The sequence below is a fragment of the Paramisgurnus dabryanus genome, chromosome 14 (assembly GCF_030506205.2).
Source record: "Paramisgurnus dabryanus chromosome 14, PD_genome_1.1, whole genome shotgun sequence".
In the NCBI taxonomy this organism is placed as follows: domain Eukaryota; kingdom Metazoa; phylum Chordata; class Actinopteri; order Cypriniformes; family Cobitidae; genus Paramisgurnus; species Paramisgurnus dabryanus.
The window spans coordinates 28072798-28097051 of NC_133350.1; the positions used below are offsets into that span (position 1 = coordinate 28072798).

At 35.8% G+C, this 24254-nt stretch overlaps 1 protein-coding gene across 1 annotated transcript; it reads right to left on the reverse strand.

The window, feature by feature from the left end:
* Window positions 1-1496: 1496 nt before the first annotated feature.
* Window positions 1497-22654, reverse strand: bmp7a (bone morphogenetic protein 7a). The gene is made up of 7 exons (XM_065241867.1): window positions 22105-22654; window positions 9218-9410; window positions 7205-7347; window positions 5450-5665; window positions 5238-5314; window positions 5042-5152; window positions 1497-2547 (listed from the first exon to the last, which is right to left on the reverse strand). Exons 1-7 carry the CDS (start codon window positions 22502-22504, stop codon window positions 2398-2400), a joined length of 1290 nt encoding a protein of 429 aa, XP_065097939.1. The 5' UTR covers window positions 22505-22654; the 3' UTR covers window positions 1497-2397.
* Window positions 22655-24254: the final 1600 nt, after the last annotated feature.

Consider the following 24254-nt stretch of genomic DNA (forward strand, 5'->3'; position numbering starts at 1 on the left):
ACTCCAATGTCACCTTAGGGGCTCGGTATAAATGAATTTAAACTATTTAACCTTAATTTACTCAGTCTACCTATTATAATATTAAGACTAAACAAATAAAATATTAATTCTTATATTTCTATTTCATTAATTTCTCTGACCAAATCATAATTGGCTCTGGTTTGGGGGGCAGTGCCCCCTTGCCTCCCCCCAAACTCCACCTATGTACCACACTGATTTTTATGTTTCCATGGATTTTAGTAGATATATATTAACCACTAGTCATTTGGATTACTAATAATGAATGAATGTGCTTTTTGGGGCTTCACCGTGTTGACACACATATAAGATAACATCACTGCATTTTAATATTTATTTAAAAGGGAATTTCACAAGACAATTTTATAATGTCAAATAAATATTTAATGTCCCCAGAGCGCGTATGTGAAGTTTAGGCTCAAAATATCATACAGATAATTTATTATAACATTGTAAAATTGAAACTTTGTAGGTGTCAGCAAAAATTTGCAGTTTTTGGGTGTGTCCTTTAACATGCAAATGAGCTGATCTCTGCACTAAATGACAGTGGTGTGGTTGGATAGTGCAGATTAAGGGGTGGTATTATCCATTTCTGACATCACAAGGGGAGCCAAATGTCAATGATCTATTTTTTACATGCTTGCAGAAAATGGTTTATCAAAACTAAGTTACTGGGTTGATCACATTTTCTAGGTTAATAGAAGCACTGGGGACCCAATTATAGCACTTAAACATATCATAAAAATCTGACTTTTTTCATGTCCTCTTTAATATAAAGTAAATCAAGTAAAGTAAATCAGGATGGTATTAGAGTTGAGTAAAATATGAGAGGATTTTCATATTAGTGCGAACTGAAAATCTTTATTTTAGTTAATGCTAATAAATGTAGCGTCTTTATTGATTTTCCTAAGGCCCTACTAAAGTTAAAGATATAAATAAACATGTTACATTTCTTTTTTTACTTGTGCACAGTACTGTAAAGCATACCACATGCTATGTCATCCTGAATGTAACCTATGTAGGTTTTTGTTGGCTTTTGATAAAGGAAGTCTGTTGACTATTTAAAAAGACAAGACAGGAAAAGTAAGCAGCCTTTATGGCTTAAAGTATAGTTCACCCAAAAATGAAAATTCTGTTATAATTTATGCGCCCTCATGTTGTTATAAACCTGTATTAATTTTGTGGTGTATTTAAATGATCTTCATTTAGCACATATATGCTGATTGATCATGCAAGACTCAGCATATTTTACAGTACTATAAATGTAAAAAATATATCTTTTTTTTTGGCATAGAAAATAATTTCCAGTTCTCCAAACATCTGTTTTTAAAGTTGATCTATTCCACCAGCGGAGCCTCTTTAATGCACAGCTACAATGTCGTATTGTATCAGTGTTATTAAGAACAGATGCAAGCTTCAGGTTCGCGTCTGCCAAAATCTATCGCACCTGCTTCTCCTTAGACAGTTTGATTCATTCTGTTCATCATTCGATTTATTCTGAATATTCAGATCATAACCAAAGCCTTCCCCTGATACCACCCACCTGCCGGTTTGGCCGTGCTTCACAGATGACTCTGAAACTGTAGGTGGACACAGTGCGAAACTGGCCGTTGAGATGGGAATGTTCACACCGTATGAACACACACATGCTTACAACGTTCACAAAACATGAACAGATTGACACAAATAATTCCCATGATGCACTGGGCCTGTAAACACATAGAACAATGAGTTTGGCTCTGTTGAAAGGCCAAATCCAGGCAGACGCATAAGGGTTTTGCCGTTTTATTGGATGAACGATTGATAACTACAAAGAGAAAACATGTGTTCTTTCATGTAGGTGATGAAACTAAACTGACTCCGAGGCAAGATTGAATTTCATCGGTCCTGTTTAATGCGCTGAACATCTGCGAAAGGGTTTGTTGTGTCAAAATCGCTTTGACTCATTTACATAATTTCCATCTCACTTAGTGCATCTTTTACTGAAATATACAAAGCGAGACAGGACAGTCATTTATAATAATTACTTGAATGAATACATAAAACAAGTGGCTTTACTCTTTAGGATGGGTGTAACTGCAGCACATGCTCCCCGAGCAGTCTGCTTACATGTCTCTGAGGTCACTTCGTATCCTCTTTGATATTCCAAACTTGGCCGTCTGCGCACGGACCGAAGCCAGAACGCCTCACGGTCGACTCGCTTGCGGTCAGCCTCCCACAATTCAAGACGTTTTAAACTTTGAATGAGAACTTTGCTGACAAAGAGGTCCAGATTTGCTCCATTAAGAGTCTCTGGGCGTTTGGTTATCAAGAAAATCAATCTCCTATGAAAGTCTATTATTTCCTCTCCGTTTTCCCGGAACGAGCCGGAGCGGTGAGTTAGTGGCATCCGCAGGCTCGGACGACCATGTTGCGGTACTTTTTTAATATAACGTTGGAGCTGTCATCAAAGTACAAGACGGAGATTCCATGCAGCTGAGTCGGAGCGCAGCAGGGTTTCGGCACTGTTTCTGGGTTTATGAAATGGACCTAGAAAGAACAGAGATTTAAAGTGAATTAGATTACAATACATTATAACCAATGCAGAGATACACAAAATCAGACCGATACTGAAAAATCAAATAAGTGTACATGGTTCACAAAATGTTTAACATCCCCTCTCCCTTTTATAAGGATTTATATAAAAAAAAAAAAATTGGTGTAAATTATTGATATTTTGGCTTATGATTTCAATTGGAATACCCAACAAAGAAAATTATATTTATATTGTTATATATAAATTAAAAATTATATATTAATCTTCATTATTTACTAACCCTCATGTAATTTCTATGTAACACATATTCTTGTTATTTTCTTTCTCTCGTCACAAAATTTGCATCTATTTGATTTGCGTTCAAGGACAGGATTTCCCTTTTTGTTTGTGTCACTCAGAACAACTTTCTTTTCATGTCAGTCTCCATTTAATGTATTTCAATAGGAAGTATATTTCATGCCTGCACCATGTTTTTCTCTCTAACATTTAGGAGCACAGAGACTTTTTCAGTTTTCTTATTTGTGACCCTGGACCAAAAATACAAATGTATGTGTCAAAATTATCGAATTTTTATGCCAAAAATCATTAGGATATTAAGTAAAGATCATGTTTCATGAGAATATTTTGTCGAATAAATTATCATTAGTAATATGTGTTTCTAATGGACTTCATTTGGACAACTTTAAAGGCCATTTTCTCAATATTTAGATTTTTTTGCACCTTCAGATTCCAGATTTTTCAAATATTGCCCTATTCTTACAAACACACATCAATGGAAAGCTTATAAAATTATTATATATTCTAGATATTTAAGAGGGGTTGTCAAGCTCCTACAATCCTGTAGGACAAATCCTTAACTCTTCTATTATTTGAAACAACTTTTATCTTTTTTGCTTTTTACTTTTTCCTATGGTATCGATTTTCAAGAAAAAATATTCTTAGTATTTTGTCTTTTTTTCAGTAAAAATATCTAATAATTCTTAAATTAAGATGCTTTTTCTTGATGAGCAAATTGACCTAAGAAAATAAGTCTATAGTTTTTAGACCAAAATTATAAAATTTAAGTGATTTTGTGCATAAACAAGAAAAAATAAATAAATAAATAACAATAATCTGCCAATGGGGTAAGCAAAAAAATCTTGAACATTTTTCTTAAACACTAAATTCAAGAAAAAATCAAGAAAAATTTGCTTACCCCATTGGCAGATTTTTTTCCTTGTTTTGTGCGCTTGTTTTATCACTTACATTTTATATTTTGGTAAAACTAGACTTATTTTCTTGGGTTGTTTTGCTTATCAAAACAATCTTAATTTAGGAATTTTTTACTGAAAACAAGACAAAAATACTAAGAAATTTTTTTCTTGAAAATCACTTTTCGCAGTGTATTTGTAAACCTTGTATGTGCTTAGTGTTGACCCTTAAAGAGATAGTTCACCCAAAAATAAAAATTCTGTCATAATTATCTCATCCTCATGTTGTATAAAACCTGTAAAAAAATGTATGATGAACACAAAAGAAGATATTTTAATAAATGATGGTAAGCGCACAGCTGATGGTAACCATTGACTTCCATAGTAGAAAAAACAAATACAATGGAATTCAATAGGCTTACCATCATTTATCAAAATATGTTTATCATTTATCACAATACTTCCATAATATTTGTTTTTCCTACTATGGAAGTCAATGGTTATAATCAGCTGTGTGCTTACCATCATTTATCAAAATATCTTCTTGTGTGGTCATAAGAAAAAATAAATGTATACAGGTTATACATGAGGATGAAAAAATTACAGAGGTGGACACTACTTAAGTATTTTTACTTTCTACATAAAAGTAAATTTTTAAGTATTCATGTTTTATCAGTTTTTTTCTTTGGAAAACATACATTTCATAGCATATTATCATAATTTTTACTCCACTACATTCGATAATTTCAAGTTTTTGGTTTATATTAAATATTTAAGTCCCTTAAACATCTAGGTTTTTTTTTACTTTTACTAATTTATTTAATACCTAATTACTTAAAAATTGTGTACTTTGTCTTTTACTTGAGTAACAGTACACAATGTTTATGTAATTAGGTATTAAATAAATATTAATATTAATATGCAATATGAAAGGAATACACAGTATGATTCTATGCTTTACAATGTAGTGAACATTTTTTAGTAAAGTAATGTACATTTTTTTCCCAAGACAAACACAGGAAATTATGACAAAATTTTTATTTAAACTATCCCTTTAAAGCCAAATTCTCCATCATTTGTAAGTTGCTTTGGTAAAGAATGTGCTAGGAGATAAATGTTAGGTGTGTGGGTTGCTTTAAAGTTCCCTTTTTGGAGTTTGACTTCTCCGGTCACTATTGTAAAACAAGTTTTCCTTTTGTGTTTTGCATAAAATAACCTTTCCCACAGTGTATCACACAGATTTCCCCGCAAATTAAACAAAAGTAACACAATCCGCCTGCGCCTACTCATGACTCACCAGTGTCTGTACAATAGCGTGATTTGTAGCATTCATATATGAGTTCAAGGGGAAAACACATTCACCCTCACAATAATATGCAGCGTAACCCTCCGGTGCGATGATCCAATCCTAAACAAAGAGAGAGAGAGAAAAATCAGAAACATAAGAGGAGATCCAATGAAAGATGATCAAGTATGAATGTTTATCACTGTACCTGCCATCCCAAGTCTCTGAAACTGACATAGAGCTCGTGTTTCTTACAACCTTGTTTGGGGTCCACGCTGGCACCCTCTGCAGGGCACAAGAGGAATATAAATATAATATAATATAAATGTCACATATTTAAATATTAATAAACAGCATGCTATTATTTGTGTGATGGTTCATGAAAAGCTTCATAAGAGAAGATCATACTATTACACATACCTGCAGTCTCTGCCATCTTGAGGGCCACCTGGCTGGATGCAGAACCAGTTTTGGGGTTTTTGGAGCGGTTGTGACCCCTCTGTTTGTTCCCCGGTGTTGACCGCACACCTCGGAAGTGAACTCCTGATGCTTTCAAGAATGCCACCACAAACGCCTGCTTGTTCTGAGGTCCGCTCCTGCCCACCAGTCCTGCTCTTTTGGGGTTCAGACTTTCACCTATAGGGGGCAACAGAGAGTCGTTTTAAGTTGGAGGTTCTCAGGCACTACACTGCAAAAAAATGACTTTCAAGAAAAATTTTACTTAGTATTTTTGTCTTGTTTTCAGTAAAAAATTCTAAAAATTCTTAAATTAAGATGTATTTTCTTGACGAGCAAAATGACCCTAGAAAATAATTAGTTTTTAAAACAAAAAATGTCAAATTTAAGTGATAATTTGTAACAAGCAAAAAATCTGCCAATGGGGTAAGCTTATTTTTCTTGAATTTCTCATGAATTTAGTGTTTAAGAAAAATTTTCAAGATTTTTTTGCTTACCCCATTGGCAGATTTTTTTGCCTGTTTTATGCACAAAATCACTTAAATTTGATATTTTTGGTCTAAAAACTAGACTTATTTTCTTGGGTCGTTTTGCTGATCAATAAAAAGCATCTTCATTTAAGAATGTTTTGATATTTTTACTGAAAACAAGACAAAAATACTAAGTAACATTTTTCTTGAAAGTCATTTTTTGCAGTGTACTTAGTATTTTTGCCTTGTTTTCAATAGAAATATCAAAAAAATCTTAAATTAAGATGCTTTTTCTTGAAGAGCAAAATAACTTAGGAAAATAAATCTAGTTTTTAGACAAAAAATATACAATTTATTGAATTTGTACTTAAAACAAGCAAAAATATCAGCCATTGGGGAGAGAAAAAAAATTTCTCACCCCATTGGCAGATATTTTTGCTAGTTTTAAGCACACATTCATTTAAATTGTATATATATTTTGTCTAAAAAAACCCTCTAATTTTTAGACTTTTGAATATCAAGAAAATATCAAGACGTAATTTTGCATATCAAGAAAATACATCTTGATTTAAAAACATTTAGATATTTCTACTGAAAACAAGACAAAAAATACTAAGTAGTAATTTTTGCAGTGCATATTTATTACATTTTAAGAATATACTGCAAATATATATATAGAAATATCTGCCAATGGAAAAAGGAACATTTTCCTGGATTACGTGTTTATAAAAAAGTAAACTTATTTCAAGAAAATTTTTCTTATTCCATTGGCAGATTTTTTGCTTGTTTTAAGCACCAATTCACTCAAATTTTTATATTTTAAACTTTTATACTTATTTTCCTCATCAAGAAAATACATCTTAATTTAAGAATTTTTAGATATTTCTCTGAAAACAAGACAAAAATACTAAGTAAGAAAGTCATTTTTTGCAGTGTAGAAACAGTGTAGACTAGTTTTCTGGATAGGACAGGGCTTAAGCCTAGTCCCAGACTAAAATCATTGTACATCTTAAAATATATCATTGCCATTGTTGTCTATAGAGATAACACCAGTAATGTTTCTATATGGTATGTATTATGTATTATTTATATGCTTAAACTAAACCCTATCTGGAAACCCGTCCCAAATCGTGATTCATTATAGATTAATTATTTATATGGATAAAAGTTTGATAAGCCTTGGATTTCCTAACACTGCCAACTTTTGTGTTTCAAAGATCTTAATATTTAAAGTTTGCAAGACACTCACCATGTGCCGTCTCCACAGAGAGCTGCAGTCCCAGGTTCTGCCCCGGGTTTATAAGCCAGTGGTTACTGGTGACTGTGAGGTCAAATACCAGCCATCCTTCTTCTGCCGCCCATACCATTCTAGAGTCCAACAGGTACAGCTCCCTACACAGGGTCAGACGAGATCACATATCAGTTGATAGTAGTCTTTAGTACACACTTAGTAGTATACTTGAGCAGAAATGAGTCAATGACAAATACTGACTAAAACACAAAGTGCGAACAATTCATTGTTTAATGTGAAACACTAAGACATTGTGGGTGGTTGCCAGGTGGTCTGTGGTTGCTTGCTGTTCTGAGCCTATTAATTGCATAAAAATGCCCAGATGATAAACCACAACACACACTTCAGTGTGGTTAGAAATGTAATACATTGTCATCGTACAAGACTTATTAGCATTGTTATAAAGTCTTTCTTTGTAGACAAATTTTGAATAAATATGAGTGTCGTGTTAAAACAAGTTCACACGTAGAGACATTAAACAACAATATGAGCTTTATGCCATGAGATAGGAGCTCGAAGGTCTAGGAAGTTCGAGTTTCACACGCATCAACACGTTCTCAAAGTTCTCCTTTATTAAATGTGATGTCTCTTAAAAGAGATCCGATTGGCCTCCGGTGATGACATCAGGGGGGTTCTGAACAATGACTTGGCTTACAGGTAAGATTTCAGACCTTGGGGGCAATGAGAAACTAGGCCTTTATGTTCCTCCTGTCTGGTCGCCTTGCTGTCTGTGAGCATCAGCCGGGCAAAGCGTCTCTGCATGACAATGGACGAGATGCAGGAAGGATGATTCACAATGGGTGGTCTTCACAGGGAATGTGAGAACCGGGGGTGGACGATGCTTCAGTGTCATTTACAACAAGGAAGAACACGAGAGACGGTCTGTCTAAGCATGTATCACCTGGAGGACTTCTTCAGGTGAGATCCACTTTATGTACACAACCAGAAACACAAGAGTGGTGCGATACAGCATCGGTTCTCAACTGGTCGGTCAAGACTCGCCAGTGGACTTTGTGTAAAGCAGAGAAAAAGAATGCTAAATGCAGATAAAATGCAGGTAAAGAAGTTTTATTGTTTAGACTTACTTTTGCGTTTTATTTAACGATGACGATGAAAACATTAAAATTACATAAATACACTGATCTAAGAGTTTATTTAGTTATAAAAAGCAAAAAAATCTAATAGATTTTTTTGCATTTATCCGATTAATCGATTAATAAAAAAATCAACCGATTAATAAAAAACCAACCGATTAATCGGTTTCAAAATAATCATTAGTGGCAGCCCTAAACTAGAAACAAGAACTCATACCAGGCTACACAAATTAGAAAGACTTGATGTCCAATGTAAAATCTGCATCCAGATGCAAAAACAGTTGTGAACCTCCGTGATAGTCAGTGAAATGGGGTAAATCATATCGGGTGTAGGAGTGGGGCGTTACTCCAGATGTTCCTCCCCTTCGCCCAGGACTCTGTGTCTTAATAATTGACAGTAATGGCTTTGTAATGGCGGCCGTTCTCGTTGCCTGTTAGCGGCCACACCGTAAATCACCTCGAGGAATTCAGTGGGAGCCCTGGCACTAGACGCGTACCGCTGGGCAGACAAATCAGCATGTGTGTGTTCATCCCTCCCTAAAACTGGGCTTAGAAAGTGTGGGTGGTGGCATATGTTTCATCTCAGACATTATACTGTGTTTTATGATGCCTAGAGGTCCTTGCATTCAGCGGAAAAGCCAGGCAACGTGAACATACCAAAGCTGTGAATTGGCCTTTACATATTGTGAAAAATTACAGCCTTCACAGCTAACATGATGAATGACCAAATTAAAGGCCAGAGGAAAACAGATGTGCATCCAAATAAGATGGATTTAAATGTGAGGTGTGCCATTTATGTCACTAAAAGCTTCGAAATGACACACTTTACCATTAAAGTTATAGGTAATTAACACATGCAGGTTGATTTGTCACATACCTTTTGGGCTTTTGTTGGAGCACCTGGTACAAACTGACTCTGAATGTCTCATTTTCATAACGCTCGTGCACAAAGTCCTTATAAATACGGAATTCGGCGGCAGTCACGGTTTCTCCAGGCGGGATGCGAGAGAGGTCGAAACGAAACTCCCTGCGGTGCTGATGATACAGGCGGAGATCTTGATCTGATTCCACTACAAAACAAGAGCCAGAAGAATCTGTTATACACTTTATATTTGTATATGTGTAACCTTTCTTAAGAAAATCATCTTAAGGAAAAAGAAAACTACTTCACTCAAACACTAAATTCACTGAACTACCTGTACTTTTAATTTAGTAAACTATCTACAACATATACAAATAATTTAGTAAACTACTTGTACCTGTAATTTTGTAAACTACATACAAAGCATATAACATCAATTTAGTAAACGAGCTACAACATAAAACTATTAATTTAGTAAACTACCTTTACCTGTAATATAGTAAACTACCTACAACATATTAAATTAATTTAGAGAACTACATGTACCTGTAATTTAGTATGTACCTACAATATATAAAACTAGATAGAAAAGTTTGTTGACAAACTTTATGTTGGCTTGACAAAGCGTAGCCTGAACGTTTAAAACCGTTTGACAGAAGTTTAGTTTAGTAGTATCTAGCTGTTAGTATGTTTAAGTATGAAGCTAGCATGATTTAGCATGAAGTTAACATGATGTTAGCATGATTAGCATGAAGCTAACATGATGCTAGCATGATTAGCATGAAGCTAACATGATGCTTACATGATTAGCATGAAGCTGACATGATGTTAGCATGATAAGCATGAAGTTATCATGATTAGCATGAAGCTAGCATGATGCTAGCATGATTAGCATGAAGCTAGCATGAAGCTAGCATGATTAGCATGAAGCTAGCATGATGCTAGCATGATTAGCATGATGCTAGCATGATTAACATGAAGCTAACATGATGCTTGCATGATTAGCATGAAGCTAGCATGCTGCTAGCATGATTAGCATGAAGCTAGCATGCTGCTAGCATGATTAGCATGAAGCTAACATGATGCTAACATGATTAGCATGAAGCTAGCATGATGCTAACATGATTTACATGATTTACGATGCGATGCTAACATGAATTAGCATGAAGCTAGCACGATGCTAACATGAATTAGCATGAAGCTAGCACGATGCTAACATGAATTAGCATGAAGCTAGCACGATGCTAACATGAATTAGCATGAAGCTAGCATGATGCTAACATGAATTAGCATGAAGCTAGCATGATGCTAACATGAATTAGCATGAAGCTAGCATGATGCTAACATGAATTAGCATGAAGCTAGCATGAAGCTAGCATGATGCTAACATGAATTAGCATGATGCTAACATGAATTAGCATGAAGCTAACATGATGCTAACATGAATTAGCATGAAGCTAGCATGATGCTAGCATGATTAGCATGAAACTAGCATGATGCTAACATGAATTAGCATGACGTTAGCATGATGCTAACATGAATTAGCATGAAGCTAGCATGATGCTAACATGAATTAGCATGAAGCTAGCATGATGCTAACATGAATTAGCATGAAGCTAGCACGATGCTAACATGAATTAGCATGAAGCTAGCACGATGCTAACATAAATTAGCATGAAGCTAGCACGATGCTAACATGAATTAGCATGAAGCTAGCACGATGCTAACATGAATTAGCATGAAGCTAGCACGATGCTAACATGAATTAGCATGACGTTAGCACGATGCTAACATGAATTAGCATGAAGCTAGCACGATGCTAACATGAATTAGCATGAAGCTAGCACGATGCTAACATGAATTAGCATGAAGCTAGCACGATGCTAACATGAATTAGCATGAAGCTAGCACGATGCTAACATGAATTAGCATGAAGCTAGCACGATGCTAACATGAATTAGCATGAAGCTAGCACGATGCTAACATGAATTAGCATGAAGCTAGCACGATGTTAACATGAATTAGCATGAAGCTAGCACGATGCTAACATGAATTAGCATGAAGCTAGCACGATGCTAACATGAATTAGCATGAAGCTAGCACGATGCTAACATGAATTAGCATGAAGCTAGCACGATGCTAACATGAATTAGCATGAAGCTAGCACGATGCTAACATGAATTAGCATGAAGCTAGCACGATGCTAACATGAATTAGCATGAAGCTAGCACGATGCTAACATGAATTAGCATGAAGCTAGCACGATGCTAACATGAATTAGCATGAAGCTAGCACGATGCTAACATGAATTAGCATGAAGCTAGCACGATGCTAACATGAATTAGCATGAAGCTAGCACGATGCTAACATGAATTAGCATGAAGCTAGCACGATGCTAACATGAATTAGCATGAAGCTAGCACGATGCTAACATGAATTAGCATGAAGCTAGCACGATGCTAACATGATTAGCATGAAGTTAGCAAGATTTATTATAAAAATTAGCATTAAGCTAGCATGAAACTAGCATGAAGCTAGTATGACTTAGCATGGAGCTAGCATAAGGCTAACATGACCAAAAACCCAACCCCCAAGTCTCTATGATGTTCGGATCCAGAGATATAAGGCTTTGTTTATTATGTTGCTAGGGTGCTCATATTTGGTTGCTAGGGGCGTGGCTTAATACCTCAATAAGAATCCTCCGAGACTGATTGGATGCCTGAGTAAAATGAGCCCACCCCCATGTCTCTGTGACACTGTGCTGCAAAGATATCCATCTGGGCATTTTATAATGGCAGTCTATGGGATATGTTGCTAGGGTGCCCAAAAATGGTTGCTAGGGGCGTGGCTTAATAGCTATGGGGCGATCCTGAGAGACTGATTGGATGCTTGAGTAAAATGAGCCCACCCCCATGTCTCTACGACACTCTAAAGTGAAGATATTCCATCTGGGACGCTTTTATTCCCTTATATGGGCATGTTCCCTGCCCCATTATAAGTCAATGGGGAAATTTGGGTGCCTCTTACACCCCAGGGGTACAGCTTACACCCCAATGTGATGTATGTTCTTACACAGCCTACCAGCCTCTTCAACTGTGATAACCCACAAGTTTCTACAAATTTCTCGTTCGCAGCTATGACCCGTCAAAGTTGGTCGTAATGTTAAGTCAATGGAAATTTTGGGGTGTTTGAGCTCCCCGTTTAGGAATTCGGTAGGTCCCATCAGTTAGAAAAGTCATAGCATAAATCTACGTACCAGTCTTAAAAGTTTTGTAAAGTTTTGTGGGTGTAGCTTGAAAGCTCTAGGAGGAGTTACAGTTCGAAAAAGTGTGGACCAGAAGAATAATAATAATAAGCTTAGATCGAAGAACAGTATGTTGGCTTTGTCAAGCCAACATAATTAAATCAGTAAAGTACAGGTACCTGTAATTAAGTAAACTACCTACATACATCTTAAACAATTAATTTAGTAAACTACCTACAAAATATTAAATTAATTTAGAAAACAACATGTACCTTCAGTAAGCAACCTACAACCCCTATAAATTAATCCAGTAATTTAGTAAACTACATTTACCAGTTATTTAGTAAACTACATAAAAATATACAAATAATTTAGTAAACTACCAGTACCTTTAATTTAGTAAACTACCTACACATATAAAGTTAATTTATTAAACTACTTGTATCTTTAATTTAGTAAACTACCTACCAATATTAAATTAATTTAGTAAACTACCTGTACCTGTAATTTAGTAAACTACCTACACATATAAAGTTAATTTATTAAACTACTTGTATCTTTAATTTAGTAAACTACCTACCAACAACATATTAAATTAATTTAGTAAACTACCTTTACCTGTAATTTAGTAAACTGCCTACAAAATATACAATTTATTTAGTAAACTACCTGTACCCTTTTATTTAGTAAACTACCTACAAACAACATATAAAATGAGTTTAGTAAACTACCTGTACCTGTAATGTAGTAAACTACCTGTACCTGTAATGTAGTAAACTACCTGTACCTGTAATTAAGTTAAACTACCTGTACCTGTAATTAATTAAACTACCTACATACAACATATAAAATAAATTTAGTTAACTACCTGTACCTGTAATTAAGTAAACTACCTACATACAACATATAAAATTAACTTAGTAAACTACCTGTACCTGTAATTAAGTAAACTACCTACATACAACATATAAAATTAATTTAGTAAACTACATGTACCTGTAATTAAGTAAACTACCTACAACATATAAAATTAATTTAGTAAACTGCCTGTACATATCATTTAGTTAAACTACCTGTACCTGTAATTAAGTAAACTACCTACAACATATAAAATTAATTTAGTAAACTGCCTGTACATATCATTTAGTTAAACTACCTGTACCTGTAATTAAGTAAACTACCTACATACAACATATAAAATTAACTTAGTAAACTACCTGTACCTGCATGTAATTAAGTAAACTACCTACAACATATACAATTAATTTAGTAAACTGCCTGTACCTGTAATTTAGTAAACTACCTGTACCTGTAATTAAGTAAACTACCTACATACAAAATATAAAATAAATTTAGTTAACTACCTGTACCTGTAATTAAGTAAACTACCTACATACAACATATAAAATTAACTTAGTAAACTACCTGTACCTGTAATTAAGTAAACTACCTACAACATATACAATTAATTTAGTAAACTGCCTGTACCTGTAATTTAGTAAACTACCTGTACCTGTAATTAAGTAAACTACCTACATACAACATATAAAATTAATTTAGTAAACTACCTGTACCTGTAATTAAGTAAACTACCTACAACATATAAAATTAATTTAGTAAACTGCCTGTACATGTAATTTAGTAAACTGCCTGTACATATCATTTAGTTAAACTACCTGTACCTGTAATTAAGTAAACTACCTACAAAATATAAAATTAATTTAGTAAACTACCTGTACATGTTATTAAGTAAACTGCCTACATACAACATATACAATTAATTTAGTTAAACTACCTGTACCTGTAATTAAGTAAACTACCTACAACATATAAAATTAATTTAGTAAACTGCCTGAACATGTAATTTAGTAAACTACCTGTACATATAATTTAGTTAAACTACCTGTACCTGTAATTTAGTAAACTACCTGTACCTTTAATTTAGAAACTACCTGTACCTGTGATTATTTAGTAAACTACCTGTACATGCAATTTAGTAAACTATCTGTACCTGTAATTTAGTAAACTACCTGTACCTGTAATTTAGTAAACTACATACAACATATACAATTAATTTAGTAAACTACCTTTACATGTAATAGTAAACTACCTGTACGGGTAATTCAGTAAGCAACCTACTACCTGTAAAATCAATTCAGTAAGCTACCTGCACCTGTAATTCAGTAAACTACATACTAACAGTAAACTTGATTCAATAAACTACATGTACACATATTTCAGTAATCCTGTAAAATTATTTAGTAAACTATGTGTGCATGTAATTTAGTAAACTGCCTACTTCCTGTAACTTAATTTGTAAACTACCTTTCACTTCCTGTCTATACTGTAATGTCCTGTTCAATAAATATGCACAGCTTAAATAAACAGTCTTCTATATTTTCTAAAGTCGTTTTGTTCTGAATGTGAACTACAGACGTTTGTCTTGTTTGACTTCACAGCACCGCTGCCAGCCAATGAGCGCACACAATCTGACCACAGCATAAGTCAACGTATCCAAACTTCATTCTGTCAGAAACACTCTGAGGTCACAGCGAGCACTAAAGCTTGATTGCCTCACCCACATCACTGTGTCCAAAAAAGAAATGTTTGCTTCCATAAGCCAGTGATTGATCTGAGCCCCGAGAACCCCGAGGACTCAAGTTGGGGGGAAAACCACAGGCCCTGCACCCACCCACCATAGACTTCAATCACACATATGTGCCAACCACAAGAAAAGATCTGTTAAAGGCCCGGCCCAGGAACCATCAGTACCCCGCATACATAGACGCAATGGAGACATAAGCACGTTCAAATGGTATATTTGTGGCCGGTATTGAGACGCTAACATGAGTGACGCGTTAACTGCTCTAATTGAATCTAAATTCAGATACGGAAGGAAGGATAAACATTTTGCACCTGGTGTTTTAGGATTTGGTCAAAAAAATGATAATGGGATTAATATGACAAATGTTGAACTGTAACATGAAAACATTTAACATATCGTACTGCGACTTCTCTGTATGCGAGAAGTCCTGCTTTTCTTTTAAAGAGCCAAACCTAGACCTCTTCTGTTATCCAAAGTAAAGTGAGTAAAAAACTCTTCCCTCTCAGTCCACTTTTTAATGGCTGGTGCCAAATATGGTCAACTACATTCGTCCCAAATCCTTTTGTCCTGTTTTGTGCCATTCGTATATGTTAATCTCTTGATACACACCCATAAACACCAAGGAAGGCTTAAAGTAAGTCCATAAACACAAAAAAAGTCATGATGATTTCATATTGGAGTCTTGGCCGACCATAACTTAACCCCTATATTGTTTCCACCCTGCCCTAACCCAGCTGAATCCATCCTCAGAATTTCCAGTCTGACGGTGGCATTGACCAACCATTTCCTGGAGATTTCCAACATACTGTTTTTACAACACTAACCAATTCGATCACATCTAAGTACCAGTTACCCCAGATTCCAATGTTTTTAGTGCCGTGTGACCTCCCGCAGGTATGCGTCATCTCCTTTTTTATTCAAAGTGTTTGATGTTTTAGATGTTTGCACAGTGTCTCCTTTCTTACAGAAATGTCTGTGAAATCCGGGTTAAATGAGATTAGAAGCATCAAAGTTTGATTCACATTGATTTCAATCTTTGACATGATCTTAGTCAATGATAAAGATATCAAGGTTAAATTTTCACAGAATGCTCTTTACATTACGTAGGATGAATTTATGTAGAAAAAATATTTTCGCTGGGTTTTTACAAATGTGTTTTTCTGAGAGGACTAATAGGATTTTGGTGCAGAACAAAACATTTTTGCTGATAAGATTTGCTTTATTTCCTTAAAATCGGCTTAAACTGCATAAACAGGTGGATTTGTTCTGGAAGCTTTTACATTTAGTTTAGAATTAGATGGGAATTTGGATTAGCAATTCATATAGAGGATCACTGTTCACAACAATAGGTGTGTTAAGGGGCCGTGTACACCGAAGCGTTAACGGTCCGCGGCCGGCGAATGTTTTCAGTTGTTTCCAATATAAGTGACGCGCTTTTCAAAAACGCTGCTTCCGTTTTATTTCACGCTGAGCGCCTGCTCGTGTTCAACTTTTGGTGAAACGCTCGGCTCGTCAATGGCTGTATCCGAAAGCCTTCAGAGGCAGCGTTCCAAGGCAGGAAGACATCAAAGCACGTCGGAATCCAATGTCTCCTGTGCCACGTTTATCGTCTTGTCCCACAATTCTATGCATGGGCTTGCGCAAGAAATGTGATTGGTCAAACCTGGTCGAGTTCGAAAAAGTAAAATGGCCTCCAAGAAATTTTGTGTAAATAAAGTTTTATTTTAACGTTTTACACCTTTTAATTGTATTTCTAGCGAGGAATTAGTATTGTAATTTTCAAATATGGGATTAGTTATCACTAAGGCTCTGTTTATATTTCAAACTGAATTCCATTCCGCTGCCTATGAAGGTTGTCCGAATGTGTTTCCCAGAGCTGCCTTCATGCCGCTGAAGTCATTGCCTCATGAGGCAGCGAGGCAATAAGTCAGCTGCCTAACGGCGCATTCACACGGGGCGTAAGCGTTAACGCTTAACGGAAGGCTTAGCTGAAGCGTGGCCAACAGCCAATCACTGTGGCCGCAACACAAGCTCTGGTCTTCCATGACCGTAATTGGCTGGCTCTGCCTAGGTTATTTGCATAAGGCGATATGATTGGCTGACGCACGCGTTGCCGCTTGAAAAGTTGAGAAATGTTCAACTTCTGCCGCGAGCAACGGCACCGACGGATCCACAATTTAGTTCGCCAACGCTTGACATCACCCATTAAAAGTGAATGGGAAGCGTCAACGCTTACGCCCCGTGTGAATGCGCCGTAAGCTTTCAGACGCAGACATTAGGTCCCTTTCACACATACAGTCTTTACTGGAAATTTAATGGTAAATTCCAGTTAACAGGTCATATGTGAACAGAACCTTTCTGGTAAATCAGTGCTGCGAATTTACCATTAAGAGAGGTTGTAAGATTACCAGTAATTTACCGGTAAGTACTATGTGTGAACAAAAATATAGATTACCGGCATTTGGAACGGACGACGTCAGACCGCGCGCAGCTTCGGGCCAATCATAATGTTTTGATACAGATAACATGTTTACCCCCGCACTGTTTACGGACGTTTCCACACATGCTGCTTAAAAGTCGAGCACACCTGAAGTTAACGTTGACATTTTTTCACCAAAGCAGCTTACCATCAACTTGCTGAATTGCACACACATTCTCTGTGAAGACTAATGTCTAAACATTACTGTTGTTTAAGACGCAGTTTCCGTTTGATGTCGCCCAATGCAATGTTGTTTGGTCACAACAACTTTCGCGACTTTCAGCGTTTGCCACAGATGTGAAAACAACAAAATACGGACCTGCTATTATTTACAAATGTAGCACTAAACTCGCCGCACGCCACATGTACTTCCACTTTCTCTCCAAGTTTATTTTGATACTGATGTGTGAATGATGTCTTAGTGGTAAAAAGATGTTTGTGTGAACAGCACATTTTTGTAATTACTGGTAAATTAATTCTGGTAAATTCATGGTAATTTACCGAAATTACTGTGTGAAGAGGCTAATGTCACTTCTCACGCCCCATCCAATCACAGTGAAGGAGGGGCGGGACAGATATCACAACAACCAAGCGGCGCATCGTACAACACCGACTGATAAACAAAGCAGAAGTATCATAGCAACCAAAGTTCTCAGCTGAAAAACGCTGGCAAGCGCTTACAGTTGGCATCGGCCTGGGATTTCAGCCACGTTTAAACGCTTTGGTGTACACGCCACCTAACACCCAAAATTGTAAATGTCACTGTATAACTTTATTAAGTTCTCATAGTCAACATCTGGTTGTCACTGTAAACACAATTTGAGCATCTTTGTCAAACTTTCATGTGAAATATGCAAACATGGAAAATGGGAGTCGGTTCATTTCTACCATGAGTTGCTCTATGAGGTCACGGCCAGACTGCTGGAAAATGTTTGCCTTGTATATTCTTGCGGCAAAATATGTGTTTTGGTTTGTTTCACAGTACGAAATTAAAACTAGGAAAACTTAACCATGACAGCCTTGTTTGAAAGTTTAGAAAGTTGTTTAGTTTAAAAGTAAAAATATGAAGGTCAAGCCTTAAACACAGATGGACAGACAGACAGCAGGTGGTAAACAAAGTGTATGAGAGAAAGAGATGTTTGCGTACGTTGCATATATCGAATGATGATCAAATGATGAAAAACACTGTATGAAAACGAGCCATTTCAGGTGGATCACCAACACAATCGCACGGCAATTCGTAAGTATTTTACAAGCTGGCTAATTAATATGAACAACTACATTCGTAAGATTTTGTACGATTTGCTTTTGCCGCTGTGACGTTAGGGTTATTTTTCACTATTAAAAAGTTCACCAACTCATAAAATACGTACAAATTCCTGTGAGATCAGGCTGGGGTCACAGTGGTAAAGCAATGCTATACAGTCTGACACATTCTTATAACCCTGAAATTGTGGCAAATTGGTTGTTCAATGTGGTCTTAAACGTCCACTACAGGGACATCACATAGAAACACAACTGAACGGGGAGGAAATGACCCTAAAGCAGCCCGATCGCCCTCTCCAAACAGTCCAAACACATCATAAGCACTCTCTCATAAAATGTGGTAAAACACCCCAAGAGGTCAGCCAACACATCAATTACCCTTCATTATTAAACACAACATCTCTTCAACAGCAGCTGTCACTGGTGCGTAAGGGTTTTGATGCTGAATGGGAACTCCCTGTGTTTCTATTTCAGAATATTGGATAGGCGTATGTAGTTTGGGTTCCAGGAGAACCACTGGGATTGATAAATACAGTAACATTCAAAAAGACCCCAAACCTAGTTCTGCTTTCATCAATACACCCCAAAACACATATATTACATACATTCAATTAGAAGTCCATCTTTTTGACCAGACACACAAGAGCCGTAATCGCAGACTGAGCACACACTTTAAAGGTCATGTCTCGAAAGCAAGAGTGTTTGGATGATATATATGACACCCCCCATCCATTGCCCTCAGCACGGTTCAGAAATGCCTCCCTAAATCCAAGTCATGCGAAACAAAGCCCCATTAAAGCCTGTCTAAAAGAGCTTTGAAAGGATTCTGTGGAATACACAGTCGTTGTCTTTACATTTCAATTAAGATGAGAATAAAACAAGCCTTCCAAAACTGATCTGTGCACTTTACTGACCATGAAGTTTAAATATCTTCATATACATACAGATTTATCCCATTAAACAGCTGTCAGAAATTATGTTGTGTAAATAATAAAAGAACTTAAATGTTTGTTATTCATAATTGTAAACAAAACTTTGATTGACCTTATAAGGGTGTCTATTTGTCGGACATAGCTTATATGTAAACAAAATACTGGTTATAATACTGCCATACAAAACAAAAAAGCAGTACCTGCATTTTTGTCAAAAATTTGTTATTATCTTTTCATGAAATTCAAGACATCCTTTGTTATGTGACAAAACATTTTATCTCAAATGTGTGCCGCCGTTTTGGAGACATTTTTTAGTCGTTTGCACAGGCTGGATGAGATAGGATAACATTAAAGTAATTTTTCTCATTTCTGCACTCTGCGTAGTTACTGCCTTTTTGCTTTGTAGGGCAGAAAAGACATTTGCAAATCGTTAATGGAATACTACTATAGTACTCGATCTGTTGTAAGGTTCCTAGATACTACAGTGTTTTTAAATCTCACCATAGTAAATATTAAAGTATACTAGTTTATCAATCCACTATAGTTAATATTACAAAATACTGTACAATAACAAAGTGTAGTAATTACTATACTATACTATACTATACTATACTATACTATACTACAATTACTACAGTAAAAACTAACGTGTCCTAGGGTTTTCATTACAGTTTATTAATTCACTATAGTTAAACTACACAAGACTATAGTACACCTTAACCAAGAGTAGTAATTAATATACTATACTGTACTATACTTTATACCACGGGTCTGTTGAATGCTTTATTCTGATTGGTTGAGAAATGTTCCACGGCTATGCATTATTTTTCGATAACCGCACACCTAAAAGAGCAATGTTTGTGGTAATCGTGGTTTTTAACGGAATAATTGACTCCGGACCTTTGAATTATTTGAAAATAATGCAGCCATATTACCACCTTGGGTGTGCATTATATTCTTATAATTCAATGGCCCGTCGTCAATTATTCCTTACTAGGCATGGGCCGGTATAAGATTCTGGCGGTATGATAACCTTTAGCAAAAATACCACGGTTTCGCGGTGTTGCGGTATTGCCATTGCAACACTAAAATGTGTTATTTTTAAATGCCAGGTACAATTAAGCCTTTAAATTATAATATGCTTTCAAAACATATATAATATTTTCGTAATGTATATTAAATGTAAACATCAAATCAATCACATGACTTCATGATTTAATGAATTTTGTATAAGCACAGCTCATACCTTGGAGACGGTATCACAGAACATTTTAGTGGTTTTGAAACCTTGACTGTTTTAAACCTCGGTATACCTTGAAACCGGTAACCGGCCCATGCCTATTCCTTACATACTATTCTTTACTGCACTTTAAAACCGACGATACTAAATAGCACTAAAAGTGGTTCACTGGCTCGTAATCACATGGGAACCATTTTAGTACCTGTGTAGTACCTGTGTAGAACCATATTGTGCTATATAGACCCATATCTGGTGCTATAGTGGTTCTATATCACCATGTTTGGTTCTTATAGGTACTACTTTAGATGCTATAGCACTAAAAATGTTTCCCCTATGATTACGAGCTTTTAGTGCTAATTCGCACAGAGTGTGCAATTACTGCAGTAAATACTAATGAATACTACAGTTTTTACTACAGTTAATCAATTCACTATACACTGTAAAACCTAACAGTTAACTTAACTCAAACCATTTAAGTAAACCGGTTGCATTAGACCATTTAAGTTTTAAAACACATAAATTTAAGTACTGTGAACTTGAGTCATGTGCAATTATGCACTTATATTTAAGTAGTGTGAACTTAAATATAAGTGCATAACTGCATATGACTCAATTTGTTTAAGTTCACAGTACTCAAATGTATGTGTTTTAAAACTAATGCAACCGGTTTAGTTAAATGGTTTGAGTTGAGTTAACTTTTAGGTTTTACAGTGTAGTTAAACTACACAAGACTTTAGTACACATTAACAAAGTGTAGTAATTACTATACTATACTATGATATACTGCAATTTAAAGTACATACTACATTATTTTCATGTGGGTAAATATATTTTAGCTTATTTACAAATAAATTATTTAATGTTTGAAACCATTACAAAAAACCTGTTAAACTTTAGCTAAACTAATTCATTACTACACCTAGCCTAAGAATTACTAAATTATAATTATATTTCTATTAAGAAACAAATAAATCTACAAGACATGAAATTATCTCCCAGATTTTTATCTAGTATTTGACTGTTAGTGATTGATTTGTCCTTACTAAATAGAATAAAACACAAATACATCAATCCGCATAACTTTGGGATTTCAGCTGTTCTGTTGTCGTAATGATTTTATATGATAATATGCTCACCCAAATTGACAAAACTCATCACCATGTCGGCATCATTGAGAAAGCGGCTGTCCTGCTGGCTCGCGGGTGCTGGGGTCGTGTTCACGGGTTCGTACGAGTACAGGTAACCGCTTCGCTGATCTCTGTCCTCCAGGATGGCGTTATACAGATCCAGCATGAACATGGGAGCTGCGGTTTGTCTCTCGTGCACGAGCGGCCGGGGTCTGTGCGGCAGCCCGAGGATGGACAGGATCTCCCGCTGCATCTCTCTTCGCTCCTGACTCTTCAGACGCCGCTGGATGAAACTCGAGTGAATGTCGTTATCCAGTGTAAAGTTTGCCCTCATGGCGTCTGCGATCATACTGCAAAAACACGCTACGATCAGGGCACTGAGCAGCTCCGATATTGAATAATAAGTCATATTGAATAAATCTCTGTAAAGAATGATAAACAAAAACAAAAAGTTGAACTTCGAGTGTTGCTTCTTCACTTGATCATATCATTTGGGTTGGTTTTGAATAATCCACTGCAGCAACAGTTCGTATCCGACATCTGATGTAGCGCTGCTTATCCAACATCTGATGTGGTGCTGATGGTCTCGTGCCGCTGCTGTCTACACGCTTTAAATAGCGCGCTGAACCGAGTGGGTGTGGCGCGCGCGCAGACTGGGCTGTCTGTACTCTATTCTGATAAGTGTGGACAACGCATAGGCCCGCTTATTGTTATAATGACAATTATTTGTTTCTTCTTCTTAGTGCTTTATTCCTGGTCACAATTTTAACATAAGAAAAAAGCTGTGGGTTGAAACACACGTCCACAAGAAATGGATGCGTTTTAGTTTACATTAAAATGCAAATGCGAAATGAAATGGATTACATTATAGGATTTTATCACCCAAACAACTTGTTTATTTGGACAAAGCACCAAATTCAGGCATCATTTGTCCATGTTACCGACACACAATGCTCGCTCATTCTTTTCTCATTGTTAGAGAAGATGTAAATCTAAAGAATTAATATGACAATACTTAAAAAATAAAGACAGTTTAACTTTTTGTGTGTGGCTAATGTGGCTAAAAGGAATATTGTGTTTAAAATGCAGCATGAAGTTAAAACAACTTGGTTTTGCAAGTCAATTCAACCTACTATTTTAATTTTTGGCTTGAGAACAGTTGACATAACTTATAAAATCAAGTTGAAACTGTTTAACTGTTTTAAAGTAACATTATTGATTTGACAATAATGCTGTGCATATATATTGTAAGTCTATCATGGGGCAAAGTTAATGTTAAATCAACAATATATTCTTTTTTTTATTCGCTTCAAATCTTACAATAGTTTGAAATATACTTTTAGTGTTTATTAATCAGTTACCTATTTAAACTAAGCCTCTTTAAACAAATGTGTTAACGTTACCGTAATTTAGCCTAACCTGACCCAGAGCAAACTTAATATTAATAACAATAATAACAATAGACCCCTTATTTATTCTTCTTATCTTGTATTTGTATTGAGGATATTTATGTTTGAAAATTTTGCATCAACAACATTTTGTATGTGACGGGTTAAATATTATATTTGGAAATATACTGGTCATTACAAAAATGTATAAAATTTCCACCCAAATTCTCGTTATCATTTTTACAATATAACTCTAGGATTTTGGTATTGGCCACCACTGCCAAAAAAAATAAACAAAATGCCAACTCAAACGTTATTTATGTATTTCGTGTTTTTTTTTTGTAGGGGGGAATTGTGTTCCTCAAAGTGTCTTTCCAATATTAACAGCGCTGTTCTTACTCAATCCCAAAATTGCACTTTATATTCAAGGTTAATAATTGCAGGCAAAAATGCAGCCTTATCCATCTGTGCATACAATTACCATCTCCCTCTGATGAATGGAAACACCCAGCACATCCTTGACCTCAGCCTGCTTTTCCCTCCACGGGTTACTGTGTTGCACTGCTTGCCTGACTTAATCTCTGACTGATTAGGGAGCAAACATTAGACGAGTCTTGACAAAACCCTGCTGCTTGTTATGTAGCAATGGGGATTCTGAAAGACATTGCAACGACAGCCCAAGTATGCTGATCTGCCACGTTGATGACCACCCGCTGTGGTCAGAGACCCTTTTCCCTGTACCACATGGATGGACAGCAGCCTGGAGACATC

What these genes read in the sequence shown, in the direction of transcription:
- bmp7a (XM_065241867.1), bottom strand. Translation starts at nt 22,504, where the DNA reads ATGACTTATTATTCAATATCGGAGCTGCTCAGTGCCCTGATCGTAGCG. An exon ending in CTCCAACAAAAGCCCAAAAG is followed by an intron (nt 7,348 to 9,217) that starts GTATGTGACAAA and finishes GACCCTGTGTAG; the next exon opens with GGAGCTGTACCTGTTGGACT. An exon ending in TCAGAGACTTGGGATGGCAG is followed by an intron (nt 5,153 to 5,237) that starts GTACAGTGATAA and finishes CTCTTTGTTTAG; the next exon opens with GATTGGATCATCGCACCGGA.